This window comes from Coturnix japonica, chromosome 6 (genome assembly GCF_001577835.2).
Source record: "Coturnix japonica isolate 7356 chromosome 6, Coturnix japonica 2.1, whole genome shotgun sequence".
In the NCBI taxonomy this organism is placed as follows: domain Eukaryota; kingdom Metazoa; phylum Chordata; class Aves; order Galliformes; family Phasianidae; genus Coturnix; species Coturnix japonica.
In genome coordinates, this window is record NC_029521.1 from 9,583,596 (window position 1) to 9,602,794 (window position 19,199).

The following is a 19,199-nucleotide window of genomic DNA, read 5'->3' on the forward strand; positions in this document are numbered from 1 at the left end:
CCAGCCTCCCCCAACCTCACCCAAGGGACTCGGTGTCACTTTCTAAAGCTGTTATCACAGAGAACAATCGAGGGCTTTGCAGAGACCCCCCCAAAAAAACCCTACAAACAACAGTGAAACAAAACCCCTCTGCACCAGGTCCCCGCATCCCACAGATGCCCTGCGGCAGCCTCAGACACCCAGCTCAAATCCAGCCCTGGGAGCAGCTCCTATTTATAGTGAGCTGCCCTTTCTGTGACAGAATGCGGGCTGGATGCACATCAAGGTCCCTGTGGGGCAGCTCTAGAAGGTGCCAGAAGCCTTCATTTAGCTTCCCCATGTGGATGCAGGCTGCTCAGTGCCCCTGAGGACACACAGGGCTGCGATTCCTGGGGCTCTCCTCTGCTGCAACGCTCCTGGGTATCATTGCAGGGACATCTGAAACAGGCACAGAGCAATTGAGAGACATTATTTATAGGGCTAAGGAACTGCTGGGTGGGGAAGGCAGCCCCAGTTGCTGCCAATAAAGCAAATCAAAGAGACCCCACTCCTAGGGAGCTCTGTCTGTCTGGGTTGCTGTAGGACCAGGTGCACCAGGGCAGACCCCAAACCGGGAGCACACAGCAGCTGGCAGCCACCTCTGGTTTACAGCAGGTCGGGGGTGAGACTGCAAATTGGGATATGAAGTTATTTTAATTGGTCACACGGAATCAGCTTTCAGCAACCTATGAGCAGCCATTAGCAATAATCCCATCTTAAATAGCACCACTTTGTTCTCCAGGTGGAGCCGGGGCGCTGCTGGGATGGCTGCACCTTGCATTTGCTTTCCCCCAGACCTTGGGAGCTCCAAAGCCCTCGCTCCCCCTGCAGGAGCGCAGAGGTAGAGAGTAATGGTGGGAGAATAAAGCACTGCCCCCAACCCAGCTCAAACTCAGACTGAGCAGTTACCAATGCAGCGCTGGGGTGAAAACTGCTGCCATCTCACAGCAGGACCTGCACAACACCACCGCAGCTGAAGCCTTTCACGTTACAAACGTTTATTTATAGATGTACAATTTGATAATTAATTCTAAATCAAGAAATACGGCTCCTGTGAGTACCCGTTCAGCTCTATGCTGTCTGGCTCCTATTATCTGTAGGTAACTACTTGAGAAATCACTTGGCTCAGGCAGGGAGGCCCTGGGCAAGGAACGCTGCGCTGGGAGATGCTCAGCACCTCTTGCAGCTGCCATCTCTCTCCACAGCCGACAGCTCCCACCCCAGGGACCTCCACTGCCCTGTACTGCTACTAAGCTATTCCCATGTCACACTCCACCAAATACCTTCTGAAGATGGAGATATCATTAAAAAATAATCATCGTCTCTTAAAATCAAGTCCAAGCCACGGTAGCTGTGGGATAGTAAGGCTTACAGTTAACAGGAGGGCTGATATTTTGCAAAACAAATAATGGCCCGAGACAGAGCACATGGATCTCCAATACCAAAGACCTCAGCCCGTGTTGCTGCTCACTCCCGTTCCAGCCCAGCCACCCTGCACCACCCACCGGGGCAGCTCTCACAGGGAATGTCTTCAGGACAAATGACCTGCAGGGTACAAAAAAGATCCAGTTTGTCCCAGTGACACAACTCCCATCATTTCACTTTGGCCTCTCGCACACACACAGTGAGAACAGCAGCCTGGAGCTGCTCCAAGCCGGGCCCTGCCTGGCCGAGCAGGTGACCCTGGCACGCAGCTCTCGCAGCAATGGGGTCTGAGGAGCTCAGCAGCCGCTGATCTCAGCCCGCAGAGCTTCTTTCAACAGAAGCAATGCAACGCTCCGCAACCTACGAGCTGCCCTAAGGCCACGGCTGTGCCACAGACCGGAGCGCTGCTGGGTGAGGAACCCCAAGTGCAGGACTGACATATTCACCATGGGATGCGGCTCGCAGACAGCCCCGCTCACAGAACGACTGCCGCACAGTGACTGCGAGGCCGAAAAAGGAAAAAAAAGTTACAACTAAAGCAAGAACTGATGAGCAAAAAGCATCCAGGACGATCCTTTCGTCTGGCCAGCGTGTGGCTCCAGCACTCAGTTGACCTGCGGTTGCTTTTGCCAACGTTACAAAACCAAATTGCAAATCTGGGCAGTTTCATTAATGTTTTTTTTCCCCCCGTGGATTCAGCAATGCTCCTCCAGCAGCCCGGCAGGCAGATATGGAGCTCCCCTGCCACCAATTGCTGCTGTCCTCAGGAAAGCAAAGCACAGCCACCATGACGTGACTGCTGCCTGGTGCCACACACCCGCACATCCCTCCTGCTGCTCCGCTCACCAACCCGGGCGCAAAGCAAAATAATTTAATCATCCAACCCCTGCATAGTTTAAAAGTACAACGTATATACAGCTATAAATTAATTCTAAATAGATTATATTTTCTCTTTTTTTTTCTTCTCTTTAAAAGTTTTCCTTATCACTCAATTGTCCGATTTCTCTCTCCGGCGCAGCCCACGAGGGTCTCCTTTCGCCAACCAGGCCGTCACACGGTGGTGCTGCTGGAAGGGAATGAGGACGATGGCCTCTAGTCCTGTCCTAACTGCTGCCTGGGACGTCCACCGGCGAAGACGGGCAGAGAGAAGAAAGAGGGCGGTTGTGCGTTGCTAATCTCAATTCCATTTTAATATAAGGGTTCATTCTTTAAATATAAAGTCTGTCACCTCGGCTCAGTGCACTTCACCGAAAGTCTTCAGGCATGTCAAGGGTCTGGGAACGAGAGCGGTAACGGTGTCAGTCCCTGGCACAGTGCCCCTCTGTGGCCCACCCGTGCCTGCACCGCAGGCCGCTCCTCCTGCCCTGCCATCCACCCACATGGCCGCTCTGCTCCAGCACCATGGGCACGCAGGCACTGCCTCTCTCCTGGTTCTTAGCACCAGCCTGCCCTGACATGAGAGGTGCAAGGGAAAACAGGAGTGGGTGTACCAAGAAAACCAAAGCCAGAGTACACCAGGAAAGGCCAAGCACAACCCAGTAGATTTGCTTTAAGACGTGCTCCATTAGCCAAGGAAAATAAAGCAAAACTCCAATGCTGAACCTCCTTACTGGTGTCAGGAACTCCAACAGCCAGGTGTCCAGCATCAAGCCACAGTGGCGTCCCTGCAACTAAAACTCGGTGCAAACTTCACCTTCCAATTATTTCCTACAGAAACCCAACTTTCAAGAGATGATGTGTTTAGACAAGGCCTGTATGGGCCTCCAGCTCAGAGAATTAAGCAGAAAAAGGACTCCAAACTCTGTGCCAAAGCTTTCATTATTTTTTATCAGCTCTCCCATGACCCAGCACATCCGCTCTCCTCTGTGCTGTGTGGGCTCCCTGGACTCCAGCTCTCCCACCCACTGCTCTCCGGGCTCCCACTCTGCTGCTTTTACTTTGTTTTCCAGTTTAACGCACTGAGCTGCTCCCAGCCCCTGCTGTGAGCTCTGACCCTTTGCTCTGTTCTCCTGAAGCGTCACGGCAAGGCGAGAGGTAGGCAAGGAACACCTGCTTTCTAACAGTCACCACAGTGCCAGGGGATAAAGACTTTTTCAATAAAACAGACAGGGAAGCAAGAAAAAGGGTTCTTTAAAACGTGGGGGCAGGCAGCCACGGCTGGTTGAGGCTTAGCAAGATAAGGAATAAAACTTCCAACCAGCCGAGGTGCACGCGGCACTGCATCGAAGGCGTGGTTGACAAGAGCTCAGCCGGGCTGCCAGCACGCCTGGGGCTTTTGCTTTGTTCCTAGAGAACCAACACCAGCAACGCGAGCTTGGAGTGAGCCGGGGGTGCTGACATGCAAGCTAAACAAAATCAATTTCCCAATTAAGGAGTGTAGGCTTGACAGAGGGGGGCTGCCTCCCCCCGTTAACATTTGAGCATCTGGAGGAGACGCGTGAAGACTTGTGCCTCAGAGATTTAAGTGTTAAAAGCACTAGTGTGCCGTGCTCTGCTGCCACAGGAAGCGCCACAGCTCGTACTTAGACCTCTGCTGAGCGGGCCGACAGCGACTATCCATGCAGAGAGGCTTGTACATCTGACAGTCTGCTACAGCTGGGGGTGCCCATCTTCTGTGCTCGCTGGTACAGCTCCGTGTCTCCGAAGTAGCGTGCCCGGTACAGCAAACCTTCCTCTGCAAAGGGAAAAGCCCAGTGTTACAGACCCACGGTGGAAGGAGACCCATCCTACCAGGCACACAGGAGGAGAGGCTCAGAGCTCAGTCCGTCAGTGCTGCTTGCCACGCTGTGGAACAGCAGACTCACAGATACGCCTGTTGTCAGGGAGCTGGGTTGCTACACCAGCAATATTCATGACGAATTTGGTCCCTACTTGGACAACTGGGATACACAGAGCTAGCAGGGGCTTTCTGGCAAGGTGGCCACAGTCCCCCCTCCGCTGCAGAGCAGAGATATCCTACTGACAGCAGCAGGGGAACCTCTGGGGCACAACTCTCGTCTGACCGGTTCTGTGGCGGCATTAAAAACCAAACCAAGCCAAAACAGACATGAAGTCATAGGCAGAAAAAACAAATAAACAGGAAATGTGCCTACGCAGTGATAAAATACAGCTTTAGCACAGCTCAGTCACCAGTCTTTTCCAAAGCAGAACTCGTGCAGTGAACAAAACCTTCTGCTCCTGACCCCACACTACTCACTCTGCTGCTTCTCTTTCCAGCAGTTGTTTCGAAGGTTTGCAATGTAGTCGTCCTCCACGCTCCTCTCCACGTTTTTCAAGTTCGTGCCCGTGTATTCTTCTGCAAAGTTCTCAGATACGTAGTAGATAACTTTTAAGTGCTCTGTCACCCTCCTGTGTACGTGACCCACAGACCTGGGCCAGGGAGAAAAGTCACAGTGGTGTGGGACACTTCAAGCACACAGCCAGCACCCCCAGTTCCTTACATGTGTCGTGAGGGACAGTGACCCCCTGCACACACAGCCCTGGGGAGGAGCAGCACTGCTGGCAGAAATGAAACATCAGCACAGGGAGGGGCGGCCTGGCAGGCCTCCGTCTAGGTGGGCACAGCTCTGAACACAGACAGAACACTTCAGGCAGATTGCCCAAGGACTAAACCCATTTAAAATAAAGCGTTCATTAGGATTTTCGGCGCTATTTAAACCTCTGCAGCTTCCTTGCTGCTTTTGGCAGTGAGCCCCAGGGGCACCGCACGGGCTGGGGGCTGACGTGGGCAGAGCAAAGCAGGGCACGGTGCCTATCACAGTGCTCCCACAGCCCCCTCTCGCCCCTCATGCCTGCGCTCTCCTCGGAGCTGCTGACCCTGAGTGTTGGCTTCCTCTAGAACATCACATGCTGCTGCGAGAACAAAATTAGCTCCACTCTGCACTCGAGCCTGCACCAATCAGTACTTTCTAGAAGGAAATCCCTCTTTGTCCTACCCCCTGGATTTGCATTTCAGACAAAGCAACGTTCTTATTTTCCCCAGCACTCCAGCAAACCTGGAGATATTCACTGGGGCGTGTGTGCAAGCTGCAACACAGGGCCTGTGCCCAAACACTGCATCCATCGGGAACAGCTCCATCTGGAGACGTGCCCAAAGTTTCCCTTAATAAATACCAGCTGCTGCTGCACTAGAAGTGAGCTCGATTCTTAAGGCAGGTATAAACATTAACCCATCCGGCTCACCCTTCAGTCTGTTATCAGGGCTTGCAGGAGTGATTCAAGCACTCCTGCACATTTCATCAGCATCCAGCATTCCAGGACAAATGCTGGGCAACCCCAGGGACTTAACGAGACCAGAAAGCTCTCTTGCTGTTTTCTGAGGCATGGGCAGCACTTGCTGTCAGAGCAGCAGTCCAGCTCACCGCTTTATCTGTCATCAAGCAGCACTAAAACCATCCCGTGCCACGAAAGCGCCTCATCTCAGACTGGCTGGGCTGGGGTGGCAAGCTGCAGCTGGGTGCCCAGCAGTATCGGCACCAGGCAGCAAAACACGGCTGGGCAGCCAGAGCAAGAGCACAGCACCACCTGCCGGCACAGCAGCCGCCTGCTCTCAGCACCTCTCCCTTCAATGCCTTGCTCAGGCTGGAATTATGACATCTCAAGTACAGTGAGGCTAGGGAATGACTAGGGGATGACTAGGGGATGACGCTCCTCTCTGACTGCTGACAAAGCTGGAAGCAAATCCCCATCCTCTCCAAAGCTGCCCTCTGCTGAATGCCTCCTGGCTCCACACATCACCTCTTCACACATACAAACCAAACAGAAACAATGCACATGCACTTTGCTTTGTAGTCCTCAAGGACAGAAATCACACCTCAGCACTCTCAGAATTACCCCCACTCCTGCCTTGTTCAGAAACACTCCATCTTTTGGTTCTAAGCACTAATGCCACAGCCTTTACCTTGCACTCCAAGCTAAAGTGGCTTTTGTAGCATTTAACACTACCACTCATAAGCAACGCCATTGCTGATGCTACACAGGACTCGGGGGCTGCCACCTCCACCTGCCTTTTACGTACACACAGGGAGCCGCCACTGAAAATACACAAAGCCTCTATCAAGAATGATGCAAGCAGCCAGAAATCGTCCTGACTTTTCACTCCTGACTGGCACTACTGAGTGACCGAGAATAGAAACTTGTTTGTCAGCACAATTCGCTGACCAGGGCATTTCCACAGAAAGAACCAGCGCCGCTTCTGCCCAGTAAATGTCTGGCCACAGCCCTCTCACAGCAAGATGAACGTTCAGAACCAGGGGATTTCTACACAAGTGCCTTTCCTTCTACAGCAATGTCTCTTATCCCTTCCCCTCTTCCTGTGCTGCTCTGCACCAGATACAAACCCAGCCAAGGCTGTCATGATGAATAGATATGACCTTCATTTTTCACACCTCCATTTAACTCCACATCCCACTTCACTCTGCACCATGGGATCTCTGTGTCTGAACCACCCTGCTGGGCTACAGTTCCTCAAACTCATTTATTCTGTTCCTTTCTAACCCAGTCACGGGCACAGGCCGCAGAAGCTCCCTGGCAAAGCACACCCCTGGCACAACCCTGCACCTTCCATCTGCAGACCCAGTTGACAACAGGGAGCCTTCCCCAGCACATCTGACGGCGGGGAGCAAGAGCAACGGTGGGACGCAATAAAGCACAGAGTGCCTGGTTCCCTACCCACTGTGCCACCCAGCCCCACAGAACCCACCCGACCCCACATGAATAGGTTTCAGAGTACGGGGTACTAACGGCCTCTGGCTCAGGCTGTAGGGTGGGCTGGAGACCATCATCTGGCTGAGAGCAGACACCACAATCAGGATGAGGATAGGCATCAGCTGGACAAACAGCCCAAGGCCGCCCTGAGGGAAGAGAAACACACGATGGAGCGCTGTCCTATCCCTTCACACAAAGACCCTGCAGCTAAGCCCTCCCTCCCAGTCCTAGAACAACCCCCATTCCCCTGCCCTTTTGGGCCAGTGAGACTCCCCAGGATAAGCAGGAGAACCCAGTAGCCCAAACCCTAGTAGGCCCAGTAGCCCTATTAGTTACCAAGATAGTAAGGTAATATAAATCCTGCAATCTCATTTCATTTGTTGACAGGGCTCAGAGCACTGGAGATAGATCCTGTGGCAGAAAAATCCAAATAGCTCACGCCATCCATTTTTTTCCTTTGGTTAATTAAGCACCACAGATCAGAAACACCCCATCCTATATACTGAACTGAAAGGGAGAATGAGTATGCACTGGGAGGAGCCATGTGTACCCACATTATCTGAAAGCCAGATTTGTCTTGAAAGTAGGGAATTAAACATGAAAGGAAATGCTTATTCTCTCTCAAAAACCGTACGATCTTATTTCAAGGTGGCACTGTTTCAATACACATCCATGATCTCCCTGCTGGAAGACAGCTGTGAAAGCCCTGTGAGAACAACCACCTATAAATGAAGCAGCACAAATTCTGCAGCTTCCCACAGCTCCATCTTGCTGCACAGGGAGGAGAACACAGGCAGCTTCACGCAACCTTCACACCAGCTAGCTTGGCAATGTGCGCATTGCAAAAAGCACTCCAACCCTCAGCCCCCTGCCTGCTCTCGTCACTTACATCACCCTGGTGTTCTCGTCTGTCCTGCCTCTGATGATAGGTGTATCGCATCCTGCCGTTGCTGTACACGTGAACATTACCTACAAGCAGAAGATAACTGTCAGAGCTGGTGCAGGTCTGCTGGGAATGAGCCACATGAGGTGACCACACTCCATGTCGGCCTCATCAAGAAAAAACAGACTGTGTGCTGAGACAAAGCAGCAAATCCAGTAACTTTAACTTTGAACACTGCTGGAATGGGCCTGATTTGTTCATTTGCTTCAGACCACACTCAGCAAAGATGCAAGAAGAGACATTTTAAAGGAATCCATGCTGTGCTCGCACTTGGATCTGATCTGCTGCCACCACCGCTCCCAGCTCAGCCTGTCACACAGCCAGCAGCACGGCAGCTTGTTCAGGGACAGCACATCTGCTGTCAAGAGAACAGAAATCATTCTTGCTTTTCCCACCTTAAAAACCAGCTTTTCCACATCTTGTCTTAAACGTCAAAACTGCAGCTGAAAAGGGAAAGCAGCTGCAAAACCAGTCCTGAATTCTCCTGGGGCAGCGGGGAGAGGAAAAACGACTGAGCTAAAATAGCAGCTCTCTGTTTTTACTGGAGTCGCTTTACCTTTGTGACAGGCAGAACACGAATACTGCAGGAGGTCTCCAGATGCCTCTGTGAGTGCCTGGCACCACTGTGTTAGTTCTGAGACAGCAGATAGGAAAGAGCTACCAGAGTAAACCTCAAACGCAACACAGATTTGTTCCCCAAGTTGGTTCACAGAGGCCCAGTAGCAGCTGCCTCCACACTGGAAACACAAGGGAGTCTCCTACAATATCCCGGTGGATACATATGCAAAAGAAACCACTCCAGCTGCATGGCAGAGCAGATACAGACTGAAGCCTAGAAGCTACCACAGTTTGTTCTGCTGAGAAGATTTAACTCCTAAAGCCACCAGGCAGAAAAGCCTTCTTCAGGACAGGACTACTTTCATGTCTTGCATTGAAGCGTGGCATTTTTGTTCATGATTTTTGTTCTAACATTCAATCCAACCTAGAAACAGTTAACACTGCAAGCATGCAGATGCCTGAAGTCAGAAGGAAGCCCAGCCCTGAGGGTATTACCTGCTGGATGCCAAGTTCCCCAAGTACCTATCTGATCACTTTAGAAACTCAGTGTGTCTGGGGAATTTCTGAACAAGAACTCTCATCAAATTCAGCTGCAGAGGAACAAAGTCCTCAAACCAATCCCGGCACTGTCAACTAAATCCCTCTGCATTGTGACTCTGACAAAAGGGCTGGGTCCCGTTCAAGAGGTTAAGGTTTGATGTGCTTACTTGAGGGAAAACCACCACCAAAGAACATGTTGAAGAGGTCCTCAGGGGAGATGTCTGCCTCAAAGCCACGGTGGAAGTCTGAATGAGCATGTCCGTGCCGAGCAGGGTTGAGCTTCTCGTCTCCGAACTGGTCATATTGCTTCCTCTTCTCGGGGTTGCTCAACACCGCATACGCGTTACCGATGGCTGCAACATCGACAATAAGGAAGCAATTAGCTTCTTCCTTCTAGCAACAATACGCTGAGCCCTGCAAAAAGGCAGGACTCGCCTGCCTCACCCCCAGATGGGATCCTCAGCAGCTCCCGGCCCTCAGCAGGCTCCTGCAGCACCCAGAACGCTTCTCTGCAAACACAGGCAGAAAAAAACACACGGCAAGACTCAGTGCCTATGGCTTTAATTAACCCAAACGAGAAGCTTTGACAGGATTGGTATGAATTCTGTATGTATCCTTAGAGAAACAGGCATGAAGCTATGCATTGCTTGGAAATACTGGTAGCAGTATTGCTACAAGTTTCATTTCATTAAAGCTGTTATTTCTTTGAACAACTAATAGCCAAAACCTTCATCCATAAGTAAACGTGTAGGAAAGTATGACTTTAGTTGATACATTTTATTTGAGAGTGGTATTAAGGGCACTGGTATCGCAGCCTAAAATCAGAACTGCGAAGAACTGAAGTACAGGTGAAATCACCAAAAGTGATTTTAAAACCTCCAATAAAAGCTGGTAAGGAAATATTGGCTAAAAGCTCCATCACTGAGCCATGGATTTCAAAACGACCAGGTACCAAAACTGAGGCGCATCATTACAAGGGCTGTCGAGCAGTGCCTGTGTCAGTGGAAATGTACTGGAATGAACACCCCCCCATTTCCCAGCCTCAACACACACGAGCCTTCCCACCGCAGCAGCCGCCTGCCACCCTCCTCTGTCTAAGCTTCCCTCCCTTGCCATTCCAGCTCACCACTTCCCTCCGCACCAGCCTACCCAGCAGCCTCTGTACGTGACCACAGAGAGGATCCTCTCCTCCCATGTTGCAAGCAGGTTAAGAAGTTCGTAGTACTGGAGCTGACGGGTGAGTTAAAGGCAGGAGTGGAAGTGATAGGAAACGAAGGGAGACATATGCCCTTTCGAGGAGATTAAGGTTCATAATTTTCCTGATAGTCAGACTGAAGGGTATGGTTTCCTCCTGGACTACAGCTTTGGAGAGCAGAAGATGTAACGTTAATACTTGTTCTAATTCTTGGTTATAATTAGTGCACACAGAGCGAACATTTCTTCAACCAGGAACAGAAGTAAGGCAGCAAGGACTGACTCACTCCAGCACAGGAGCTCGTCCTTTCCAACTGCACAGTTAAGCAATGAACATGGAGCAATTCAGGATTCTGTTCATGCTTAGCCTTCTGCTGACAAAGCCCAAGGACCTTCTCATTCCAAGCCAGGATTTCAGCCCCACATAGCTACGTTCAGCTCTTTTCCTGACGTCAGCCCAAGGCAGCAATGCAAATCTGGTAACATACAGGCTGCAACCAGCTGCAACCCTGGACTGAGACAAGGTCTCTGGACAAGACGTAGGACTTTATCAGCTGTCACTGGGAAGATGAACGACAAGCCTTCAGCTAATATACCAATGCTAGAAAAAAATTAACTAAAACCCCCAGAGCAGGGCACATTTCCCCCAGCACCCTCTGGAACCAAACAGCCGTCCGGACTTCAGTGAGTGCTGTGAACCAGGAGCCCAGCTTGGGGCTGAAGGACAGGGGAGCCAGGAGACAAAGCTCAGGGGAGAGATAACCCGGCAGCAGATAGCTCTGCAGGGAAAGATAAAGGGCACCTTGCTTAACACACGACTTCTGGCACGTAACTCTTGTCAAAGCCTTTGGCAAACATCACTATTTAAGATTACAGGTGAAGAAACCTGCCTTTCGCCACTTAGCAAGGTGAAGGACAAACTATTGAGCAGGGGTTTACCACACATGCAGCGTAGCTACATGTCTGCAGGTGCTTGCTATTTCATCTGGCCCCTGCACTAAAACAGGCTTTCCCAAGCAGCTGAGGGTCAGCTCCTTATTTGCCAACAGCAAGACACTTACCAGTTGTGGATCTAAGTCTTAAAACAGTTGAAACAAATCTTACATGAGACTTTTACTGCTGAATTCCCGTTTACTCCAGTGCTGTGCCAACATGCTGAGTGCAGGCTTGCCTTGCTCCCTGCTCCAACAGAAGTCTACTGCCATTTCAGGAGTAAAAATCACCAACAGATCACAGTATTTAAAGGGCTTCACAATGCAAGACCAATGCTGTAAAACTGTCACAAGAGGTTCTGTGTTTAGCTCCTTATCAAACCTCCACAGCCTCTGAAGAAAAAGTGTTTCTTGCCACATGGCACCTCTGCATGCTGCCCCAGCAGTTCTCACCGCATCAATCACCAGAGCTCAAAGCCCTGCAGGCAGGATGCCACTGCTGTGCTTCCTCCTCAGGTAGCACACCAAGGATAACAGCCTACCCCATGGTGTCCAGCTAACTGCCTGCAGGGCTGTTTTCAGGGATGACAGTCAGAAAAGCCCTCTTTTACTTCTGGAGTGGAGCAATTCCAGAGCCAGCTCAGGGGCACGATCACCACCCTGCTGCTTTATTTTCCTTCCCGTGGTAGAATGAAGATCTTGCGCAACTCTACAGCATTTATTATGGTGAAGGGGATCCACCTGCCCCATAGGTAGAAATGGAGCGTGCACCATCAGAGGGCAAAAGCTCAGCTAAGTGTACCTCCAAGCACCTCCTGCTAAGAATTTGGATGTATAACACAACACAAAGGAAAAGGCTTATAGATGTGGGAGAGAATTTAGCCACCACCTTCCCTACAAACTCAGAAACACACAACAGCTCCCAGATGGACACATAATGCTTAAGCCTTATTTCATATGTTCCATTTTAAGCAAAACCATTTCTTACAAAAAACGACTCCAGTTTCCAGATGTCTTATTACCCCGCAGTCATCCCTGCCAGAGACACTGAGGTTATTCTCAGCAGAACTGAAGCTACTGGTGACGTCCCTGAGTTCTGCCTGGGCTCGGCTGCACCCTATGTATTCACCTAGTATTGCTATCCTGCAATTCCACCCACAGCCTTTCACAACAGTCAGGTGCTGAGCGCTCATGTGGAAACTGGCAGGATTATGAGCCGCCTGCAATGCTCCATGATTGGAGGAGTCTAAAAGGGCTGCAAACACAACAACTGCTGTGTGGCTGCACAGCTCGCTGCATCTCTGCTTCAGCTGTCACTGGGCAGGGGTGCACTCCAGCACCTGCCCTGTGCTCGATGGCTGCAGGACTTGGAGCCTCTCCCTGTGAGCTGGGGGCTCCCAGTCTGTTCAGAGGAGAGAAGAAGCGAGATCTGGAGAGATTTCCCTCCCAGGCCATGTGACAGAAGACCATGTAGTATAAGACAGGAAGTGCTGCTTGGAGACAAGGAAGGCTTTGCCTCGTCCAGAAGTGAAGCCTAAACACAGTGACCTATGCTTGATATTTTAAGCTTAGCACGTACTTTGTTCATAATGTTACCATCTCACAAGAGAAACAACTTTACTGACAAGAACTCTGTTGTGCTCTGCCTGGCTTGCAAGGCTGTTTTGAGGAGATCTTCGTAGCCAAGCTCAGCACCATCACCTGACAGCTGTGGGTGAACTTTCAGTGACATGCTGACAGAGCCGGGGCTGTGCTGCCTGGAGGAGAGAAGCCTGAGAAGTGACCTGATAGCAGCCTGTCAGAATCTAAAGGGGAGGTGCAGGAAAGCAGGGGACAGCCTCTTTAGCTGGGTCTGTTGCAAAAGAACAAGGGGAAATGGCTTCAAGCTCAAAGAAGGCAGGTTTAGGTTAGATATAAGGAAAAAGTTTTGCACTGAGGGCAGTGAGGCACTGGCACAGGTTGCCCAGAGATGTGGAGGACACCTCATCCCTGGAGACTTTCAAGGTGAGGCTGGATCAGGCCCTGGATTACCTGATCTAGCTGTGGTGTTCCTGTACGCTGGGACACCAATGGACTAGATGGCCTTTAAAGGTCCCTTCCAACTCTAAACTATTCTATGGCTCTAAATCATCAAGGGGGAAATATACTTTACTTTTAAAAGCCTCTGTTGCTCCAGGCGCGTGGTTTTTGTCTGGGTGAAATTTCAAAGCGAGTTTGCGATAAGCCTTTTTCAAGTCCTCATCAGAGGCTTCTCTATTGACTCCCAGAATTTCATAGTAATCCTTGCATTGCTTTACCCTACCAGAAGAGAAATGAGAAAACAAGGGCAGTGAATTCCAGCTACAAAAACTGCTTAGCCATAAACATGTCAACTCCACAATGTCTCACGTATCGCAGTTTCAATTGATGTTGTTCAGCCAACTCTAGTTTACTCAGTTCTAATTCCTCAGAGGGTGACCTAATTTTTCTTGCATGCTCATCCATGGAACACCTACATTACGAGCACACAAACACTCCCACAGAACCAGCCGGGCCTGTAAAGGTAGGAGGGCCCCTCCTCAGGCTATGATATCACCCACAGAAGCACGCGATTCACAAATATGCTTCAGATTTGTCACACTCACGTTTTGGAGGCTGTTCAAAAGGTGTGGGTTGTACAAATGGCAGGTTGGGGGACAGCGGGGCTTTCGGCTTGGTTTTAATAATCCCCCCCAGGTCCTGCTGATTCAGACTTAACAGAAAAAGGAGCAGGAGGTGCTGCCCAGGGCTGTGTGCAGCCCAGCTCCTGCTGTTACTCCTCACAGCTCCATCACAGTTCCAGTTTCTCACATGACTTTCTCACATGACTTATACAAGGCAGAATAACGTGAGCTGGCTTTCTGGAGAATCAGGTGACGTAGTAAAACACACCCGGAAATCAATTAGCCAGGGCAGTTCTTGCGCAATCCAGCCCATACCCAAAGGCTCACACAAAGTTTACCAAGTGACTGCGCATACAGTTCAGTCCTTCAACTTCCAGCATTTACAAGTGGTAGAAAGGAATAAAAACCAGCTGAAACAGCATTTGGAAAAGGGGTGACTGGATAAACGTCCCTTGGAACTATCCAGTAAGAGCCTTAGAAGTACACCATCCAAACAGAGCAAAGCATCCTGATGTAGGTTTCTACCTTATTGGGCTCTCAAAGGGACACCCACACCCCCTGGCACTTGCTACAGGGCAAGGCTCAGAACACAAGGGCCTCCTGCTGCAAGCTGTGAGCCATGGCTTCCCTGACACATCTCAGCACCACGGGGGGTTTTGCACAGAACCACTGAGCAGCACCTAAAGGAAACATTCATATGAAGTCCATGGAATCATTGTACTTAAAATGTCCCTTACACCTCCCCAGGAAAATGCCTGCCTGCCTACAGTTCTAGCCTTTGTATGTGCCCCGAGGGGAAAGTCTCACAGGGTCACCCAGATCCCCTTCTAACACCTCACTGAAAAATGAGCACTCCATATAGTTCAAAGCTGATCAAATTTCTCACGCAGCACAGAATATGAACAGCTCTCCAACTCCAACCTATTCTATGTACCCTCACCTATAACACTCCATCCCTACGTCTTAAAAGCATAGTGACAAACAGATATCATGTAATAAACACCACGTGTAAGCCTGGGCAGCAGCACACGCACCTCTTCACGGCATCCACCTGGTCCTGCGTGTAGCCCTTGGGAGCCTCCCCACCGACCTCCCCGTTGGCTGATGGAAAGTCCCCACCTGCCTTCCTGCCCTTCGGGGACTCCCTGGGCTGCGACTGCCCGTTGGACGATGGCTCACTCTTGTTGAGCGACTCGAGGAGAACTGAAAGCAGAAAAGGGGAAAGTAAAACAAGACAGAGACCACCGAGCTCAGTCTGTCCTTTGCGTTCTCCCTAGAGCCATCCCTGTTTATCACAGCTCTCAGCACTCCGCAGTCTGTGAGCACAGGGATCCCTGCAGCGCCGTACCCATACCCTCTCATTTTGTCCCATCGGATCGCAGAGTGCCTCAGGTTCGAGCGGCCCCACAGGGATCACGGAGCGCAGCACCCAGCCGCACACGGCAGCACCCGGCACAGCCGCTCCGTCCGGGCACGTCGTGCAGCCGCTCCTGGATCCCGCAGCTGCACGCAGTGCGGCCGCCCTCTGGCGGAGCTCCATGTCCCGACACCCGTCATCATAACGGGCCGCTTCCAGCCTCGCTGTCCGTTCCCGACCCGCGCTCACAGGCGGCAGTTCTGCCCCCCATCAAGGCGCTGTGTTCATCGGGCGGGCCGCCCCACGGCCCTGGCACCGCCCGGCTCCCGTCAGGCGGCTCCATCCATCCATCCATCCATCCATCCATCCATCCATCCATCCAACCATCCAACCATCCAACCATCCATCCCTCCCTCCCTCCCTCCAACCAACCATCCACCCATCCCTCCATCCATCCTTCCCCCCGCCCCCGCTCAGTGCCGCCGTTCTCTCCCCGCACGCCGCACTTACCGCACTCACACTGCTCGTTGCGGCCTTACCCCGTGCCGGTACCCGCCGCCCGTTCCCGTAGTTCTCCCCGCCCCGTCCCGCCCCGCGCCGCTCCCCGCACTGCGCAGCCGCGTTCCCGGACCTGCGGTGGCAGCTCAGGCCGCGCCGCCCGCCCCGACACCCCCCTCCCCCCCTCGCCCCGCCCCGCTCCCGCCGCCGCTCACCGCGGACCCGCGGGGACGGATAGAGCCGCTGCGCCTTCTCCAGGAAGCGGCGGGCCCGCTCGGGCTGGTTGGCCTTGGCGGCGGCCAGCGCGATGCCGATGCACCGCTCCGCCTCGTCCCTGTTCGACTCCATGGCGGCGGCGTTGGCCGGCCGGGGCGGGGGCGGCGCTGCGCGCGGAGTGATGACGGCACGAGCCCGGCCCCCCTCCGCCCCCGCCCCCCGCGGTATTGCAGCCACACGACACGGCGTGGAGCGCAGCGCTGTAATGGCAGATAAAGTACAGCGGGTACAGGGCAACGCAGCACCGAACGGCCCGACACTGCAACACACACACGGGCAGCAGCACGTCCCAGCCCCGTTAGGGCCGGGGCAGGGTGAAGTCCCAGGCCGTCTCCTGGGCGCACTTCCACATGGCGCGCATCAGCCGCGTGAAGCCCATGTCCTTGGGCTTCTCCAGGCCCCGCATCAGCCGCTGCTTCATGATGGCCACGAACTCCTTGTTGCTCAGCTCGCCGTTCCCTGCAAGGACAGGAACGCCTTAGGAACACGTGGAGCCACCCCCCTTTCCCCCCAAAGCTTTGCTATCTGCTGTCTGACCATGCAGCAGATCCTCCTACAAGAGGATGCCAATGGAGAACGTTCGGGTGCCCTTTGGCTTACTGCAGGCTGAGCATCTGCTTTGAGGATGTGATTGGGAAACGACGCTGAAGCACAGAGGGAAATAAAGCAGGTGCAGCACTGAGTGGTGCACGGCAGCAGGTGGAGCTGAAGCCCAGAGGAACCGCAGCCAAGAGGCAGAGCAACACACGGCACTTTCTGTGTCCCTATTTCGATCAGCAGGCGGCAGCCTGGCCATGCTCAGCTGCCACTGCATCCCAGCAGGAGGCTGCAGCAGCAGGGAACCAGGAAGGGCTCTGGTTGGGATGCTGTAAGTTTGGACAAATGCAGGATTTTACTTCTTCCAATCCAAGAGCACATTCCTCTTGCTTTCATCAACGCATTTCAAAGGCTGCTCTGAAGCTTGCTATGCCCATCTGTGGGTGTAAAATGCCAAATGCCACTGAGGCAATGGCAGCCATGGCCTGCGATCCATGTTTTTTTGGGAAGATCCTGCCAGATTGATTTGTGTTTCTCTGTAGTGGTGCTTGCAGCCCTCCTGCACAAGTGGTTATCGCCCAAGGGCCTCAACCAGTACATCCAATGCAGGAGGTACTGTCTGAAGTATCTTGATCTCAGGGTGAGATCAACAATTCCGCTGACTCCCATTACATCAGCCCACGATGGCTGCAGTGGGGCATGGAGGCATTTGCCACCCCAAACTGTTTGCCTGCAGGTGCAGCACCAAGCTTACTGCAAGGCACAGAGCTGCCATGAAGTAGCTAGGCTGGCATTTGTAGAGGGCTTTGGAGCTACAAAGCACCAGATCGGCTGATTTCCAACACTACAACACAACCGCTCATTTTCTTGAGTACATCAATCTGGTGAGAAAGAGATAAGCTGCTTCCCACTGCAGCCAGCCTGCGGCCAACACTTCTACATGTGATGCTTTAAGATCAATGCACTGGAAGCTGTGCATGATTGGACACCCTTCCCAGAAAGGCAGCTAGAGACCTATGGCCACACAGCAGAGCTCAGCACAAAACAAACATCTGCCAGCACAGAAAAACCCTGAGCAAAGCACTGGGCAGTTCCCACACTGGTAACCTTCTCCTTGCATAACCATGAGCCCTGGTTCAGCTCTCACCCACATGGCTGCAGCCAGCAGTGTTCATAGGACAGTCAGTCACTCACCGTCGCAGTCGAAGAGCGCAAACACCACATCACACACATGGTCTGACAGCTCCACCTTCGCCACCGTCCTGGCCACCTGCTGCATCGTCACTGCAAGAGAGGAATTCACATGGTTAGCAGGACACCAGCACCCATGGCTGACACTGAGACAGGCAGAAAACTCTCGTATTTTAGCAGCCAGATTCAGTGCAGGTTTATGCAGTTCATTTTGCTACGACTCACAGGTCTGGTTTAGTCATTTCCGACATATATTAGTGCCTCCCTGACTGCCTGCTCAGCACCATTTGTTGAGGCTGAAGCACTCTGTTCTCGATGCAATGGAAGAGCTTTGCACAAGTGTATCTGCATTTACCCTTCACTCGGCTGAACTGAAACCCAATGTGAATGACTGAAGGATCCCATCAGAAGTGATTTCATTTTGCGATGCATCACCGTGATGTACATTCAAACGGTGCCTTGGGAGGAAACCTTGCAGCAAGGGTGAGAGCTACTCAAAGCTCAGCTTCATCTCTATATTTTTAAAAGCTGCTTTCCAACCAGTTGCACAGCAGCTCTGTGGCACTCCACCAAAGTGAACTGGCCCTTGAAGCTAAAGCAGAGCAGTGAGCGGTGTTTGCAGGGAATCCTGTTCATCATTACCGGAATAAAGCTGTTTCCAAGTCACCGCTGAAGAAAACCCAAATTACTTTTAGCCCCCAAGATGTGATGTGGTCAAATGAACAAACCCAGGTGATGGCATTCCTCAGCCTTACAAAGAGGAGTGTTAATGGTCCAGGATTTAATTAACTTGCACTGACATCAAATGCTCACAAACTGTAATTAAATTCCCAAGCTGACTTCAGCTTCTCCCTCCTTCAGGAAAGGAATAATACCATAAATCTTTCAGCAAGGGCCGGTGCCTGCCAGGTCAGAGGCACAGGAGAACGTGGTATAATTAGATTATGTCACGCTGCCTCAGGCTGATGCCAGCCACATCTCCAGACCCTCACACAATGCCTTCTCTACAGAACTGCTGTTCTTTGCTGACCTGCCCTCTGCTTTCCTGCCCCAGCAGCTGAGGGCAAGGTCACAGCAAGCTGCCCATCTGCTCTGCTGAACCTCTGGAATAACTCAGCTGCAGCACTGGGAGCTGCAGCAGAAGAGCATGGCAAAAAGGGTAGAGCTCCTTATAGTTTCCTGTAAGGAGGCTGTGGCCTGTGGGACAAATCAACATTGTCTCATGTGCTCTCCTGCACTGAACAACATGAGGGAGAAGTCACAGGGAGAATTACAGAATCGTAAGGTTAGAAAAGCCTTCTCATCAGCTCATCCACCCCCACATGCCCACGTCCCTCAGTGCCACATCTCCATGGCCATGTAACACCTCCAGGGAAACAGAC

At 52.0% G+C, this 19,199-nt stretch overlaps 2 protein-coding genes across 7 annotated transcripts in view; both read right to left on the minus strand.

The window, feature by feature from the left end:
* Positions 1 to 999: 999 nt before the first annotated feature.
* Positions 1,000 to 16,206, minus strand: DNAJB12 (DnaJ heat shock protein family (Hsp40) member B12). Its single transcript, XM_015866315.2, has 9 exons — positions 16,029 to 16,206; positions 14,993 to 15,161; positions 13,469 to 13,614; positions 9,358 to 9,543; positions 8,039 to 8,118; positions 7,186 to 7,295; positions 4,640 to 4,812; positions 3,966 to 4,117; positions 1,000 to 2,717 (listed from the first exon to the last, which is right to left on the minus strand). The coding sequence occupies exons 1-8, from the start codon at positions 16,159 to 16,161 to the stop codon at positions 3,996 to 3,998; spliced, it is 1,119 nt and encodes a 372-aa protein (XP_015721801.1). The 5' UTR covers positions 16,162 to 16,206; the 3' UTR covers positions 1,000 to 2,717; positions 3,966 to 3,995.
* Positions 16,207 to 16,277: 71 nt separating this feature from the next.
* Positions 16,278 to 19,199, minus strand: part of MICU1 (mitochondrial calcium uptake 1) — an 88,053-nt gene continuing 85,131 nt past the window's right edge. For all 6 annotated transcript variants that reach the window (XM_015866295.2, XM_015866299.2, XM_015866298.2 and 3 more), the window contains 2 exons: positions 17,821 to 17,910; positions 16,278 to 16,548 (listed from right to left, as the gene is read on the minus strand). In XM_015866295.2, coding sequence (XP_015721781.1) covers positions 16,388 to 16,548; positions 17,821 to 17,910 — 251 coding nt within the window. In that variant the 3' untranslated portion in view covers positions 16,278 to 16,387. The remainder of the gene's footprint in view (positions 16,549 to 17,820; positions 17,911 to 19,199) is intronic.

Bases quoted from the DNA above. Each gene is read 5' to 3' on its own strand.
- DNAJB12 (XM_015866315.2), bottom strand. From the start codon at position 16,161: ATGGAGTCGAACAGGGACGAGGCGGAGCGGTGCATCGGCATCGCGCTG. The intron at 13,615-14,992 runs GTGCGTGTGCTG...CTCTTCTGGTAG, and splicing joins CAGGTGGATGCCGTGAAGAG to GGTAAAGCAATGCAAGGATT. The intron at 4,118-4,639 runs GTGAGTAGTGTG...TTCCCTTTGCAG, and splicing joins CTGGAAAGAGAAGCAGCAGA to AGGAAGGTTTGCTGTACCGG.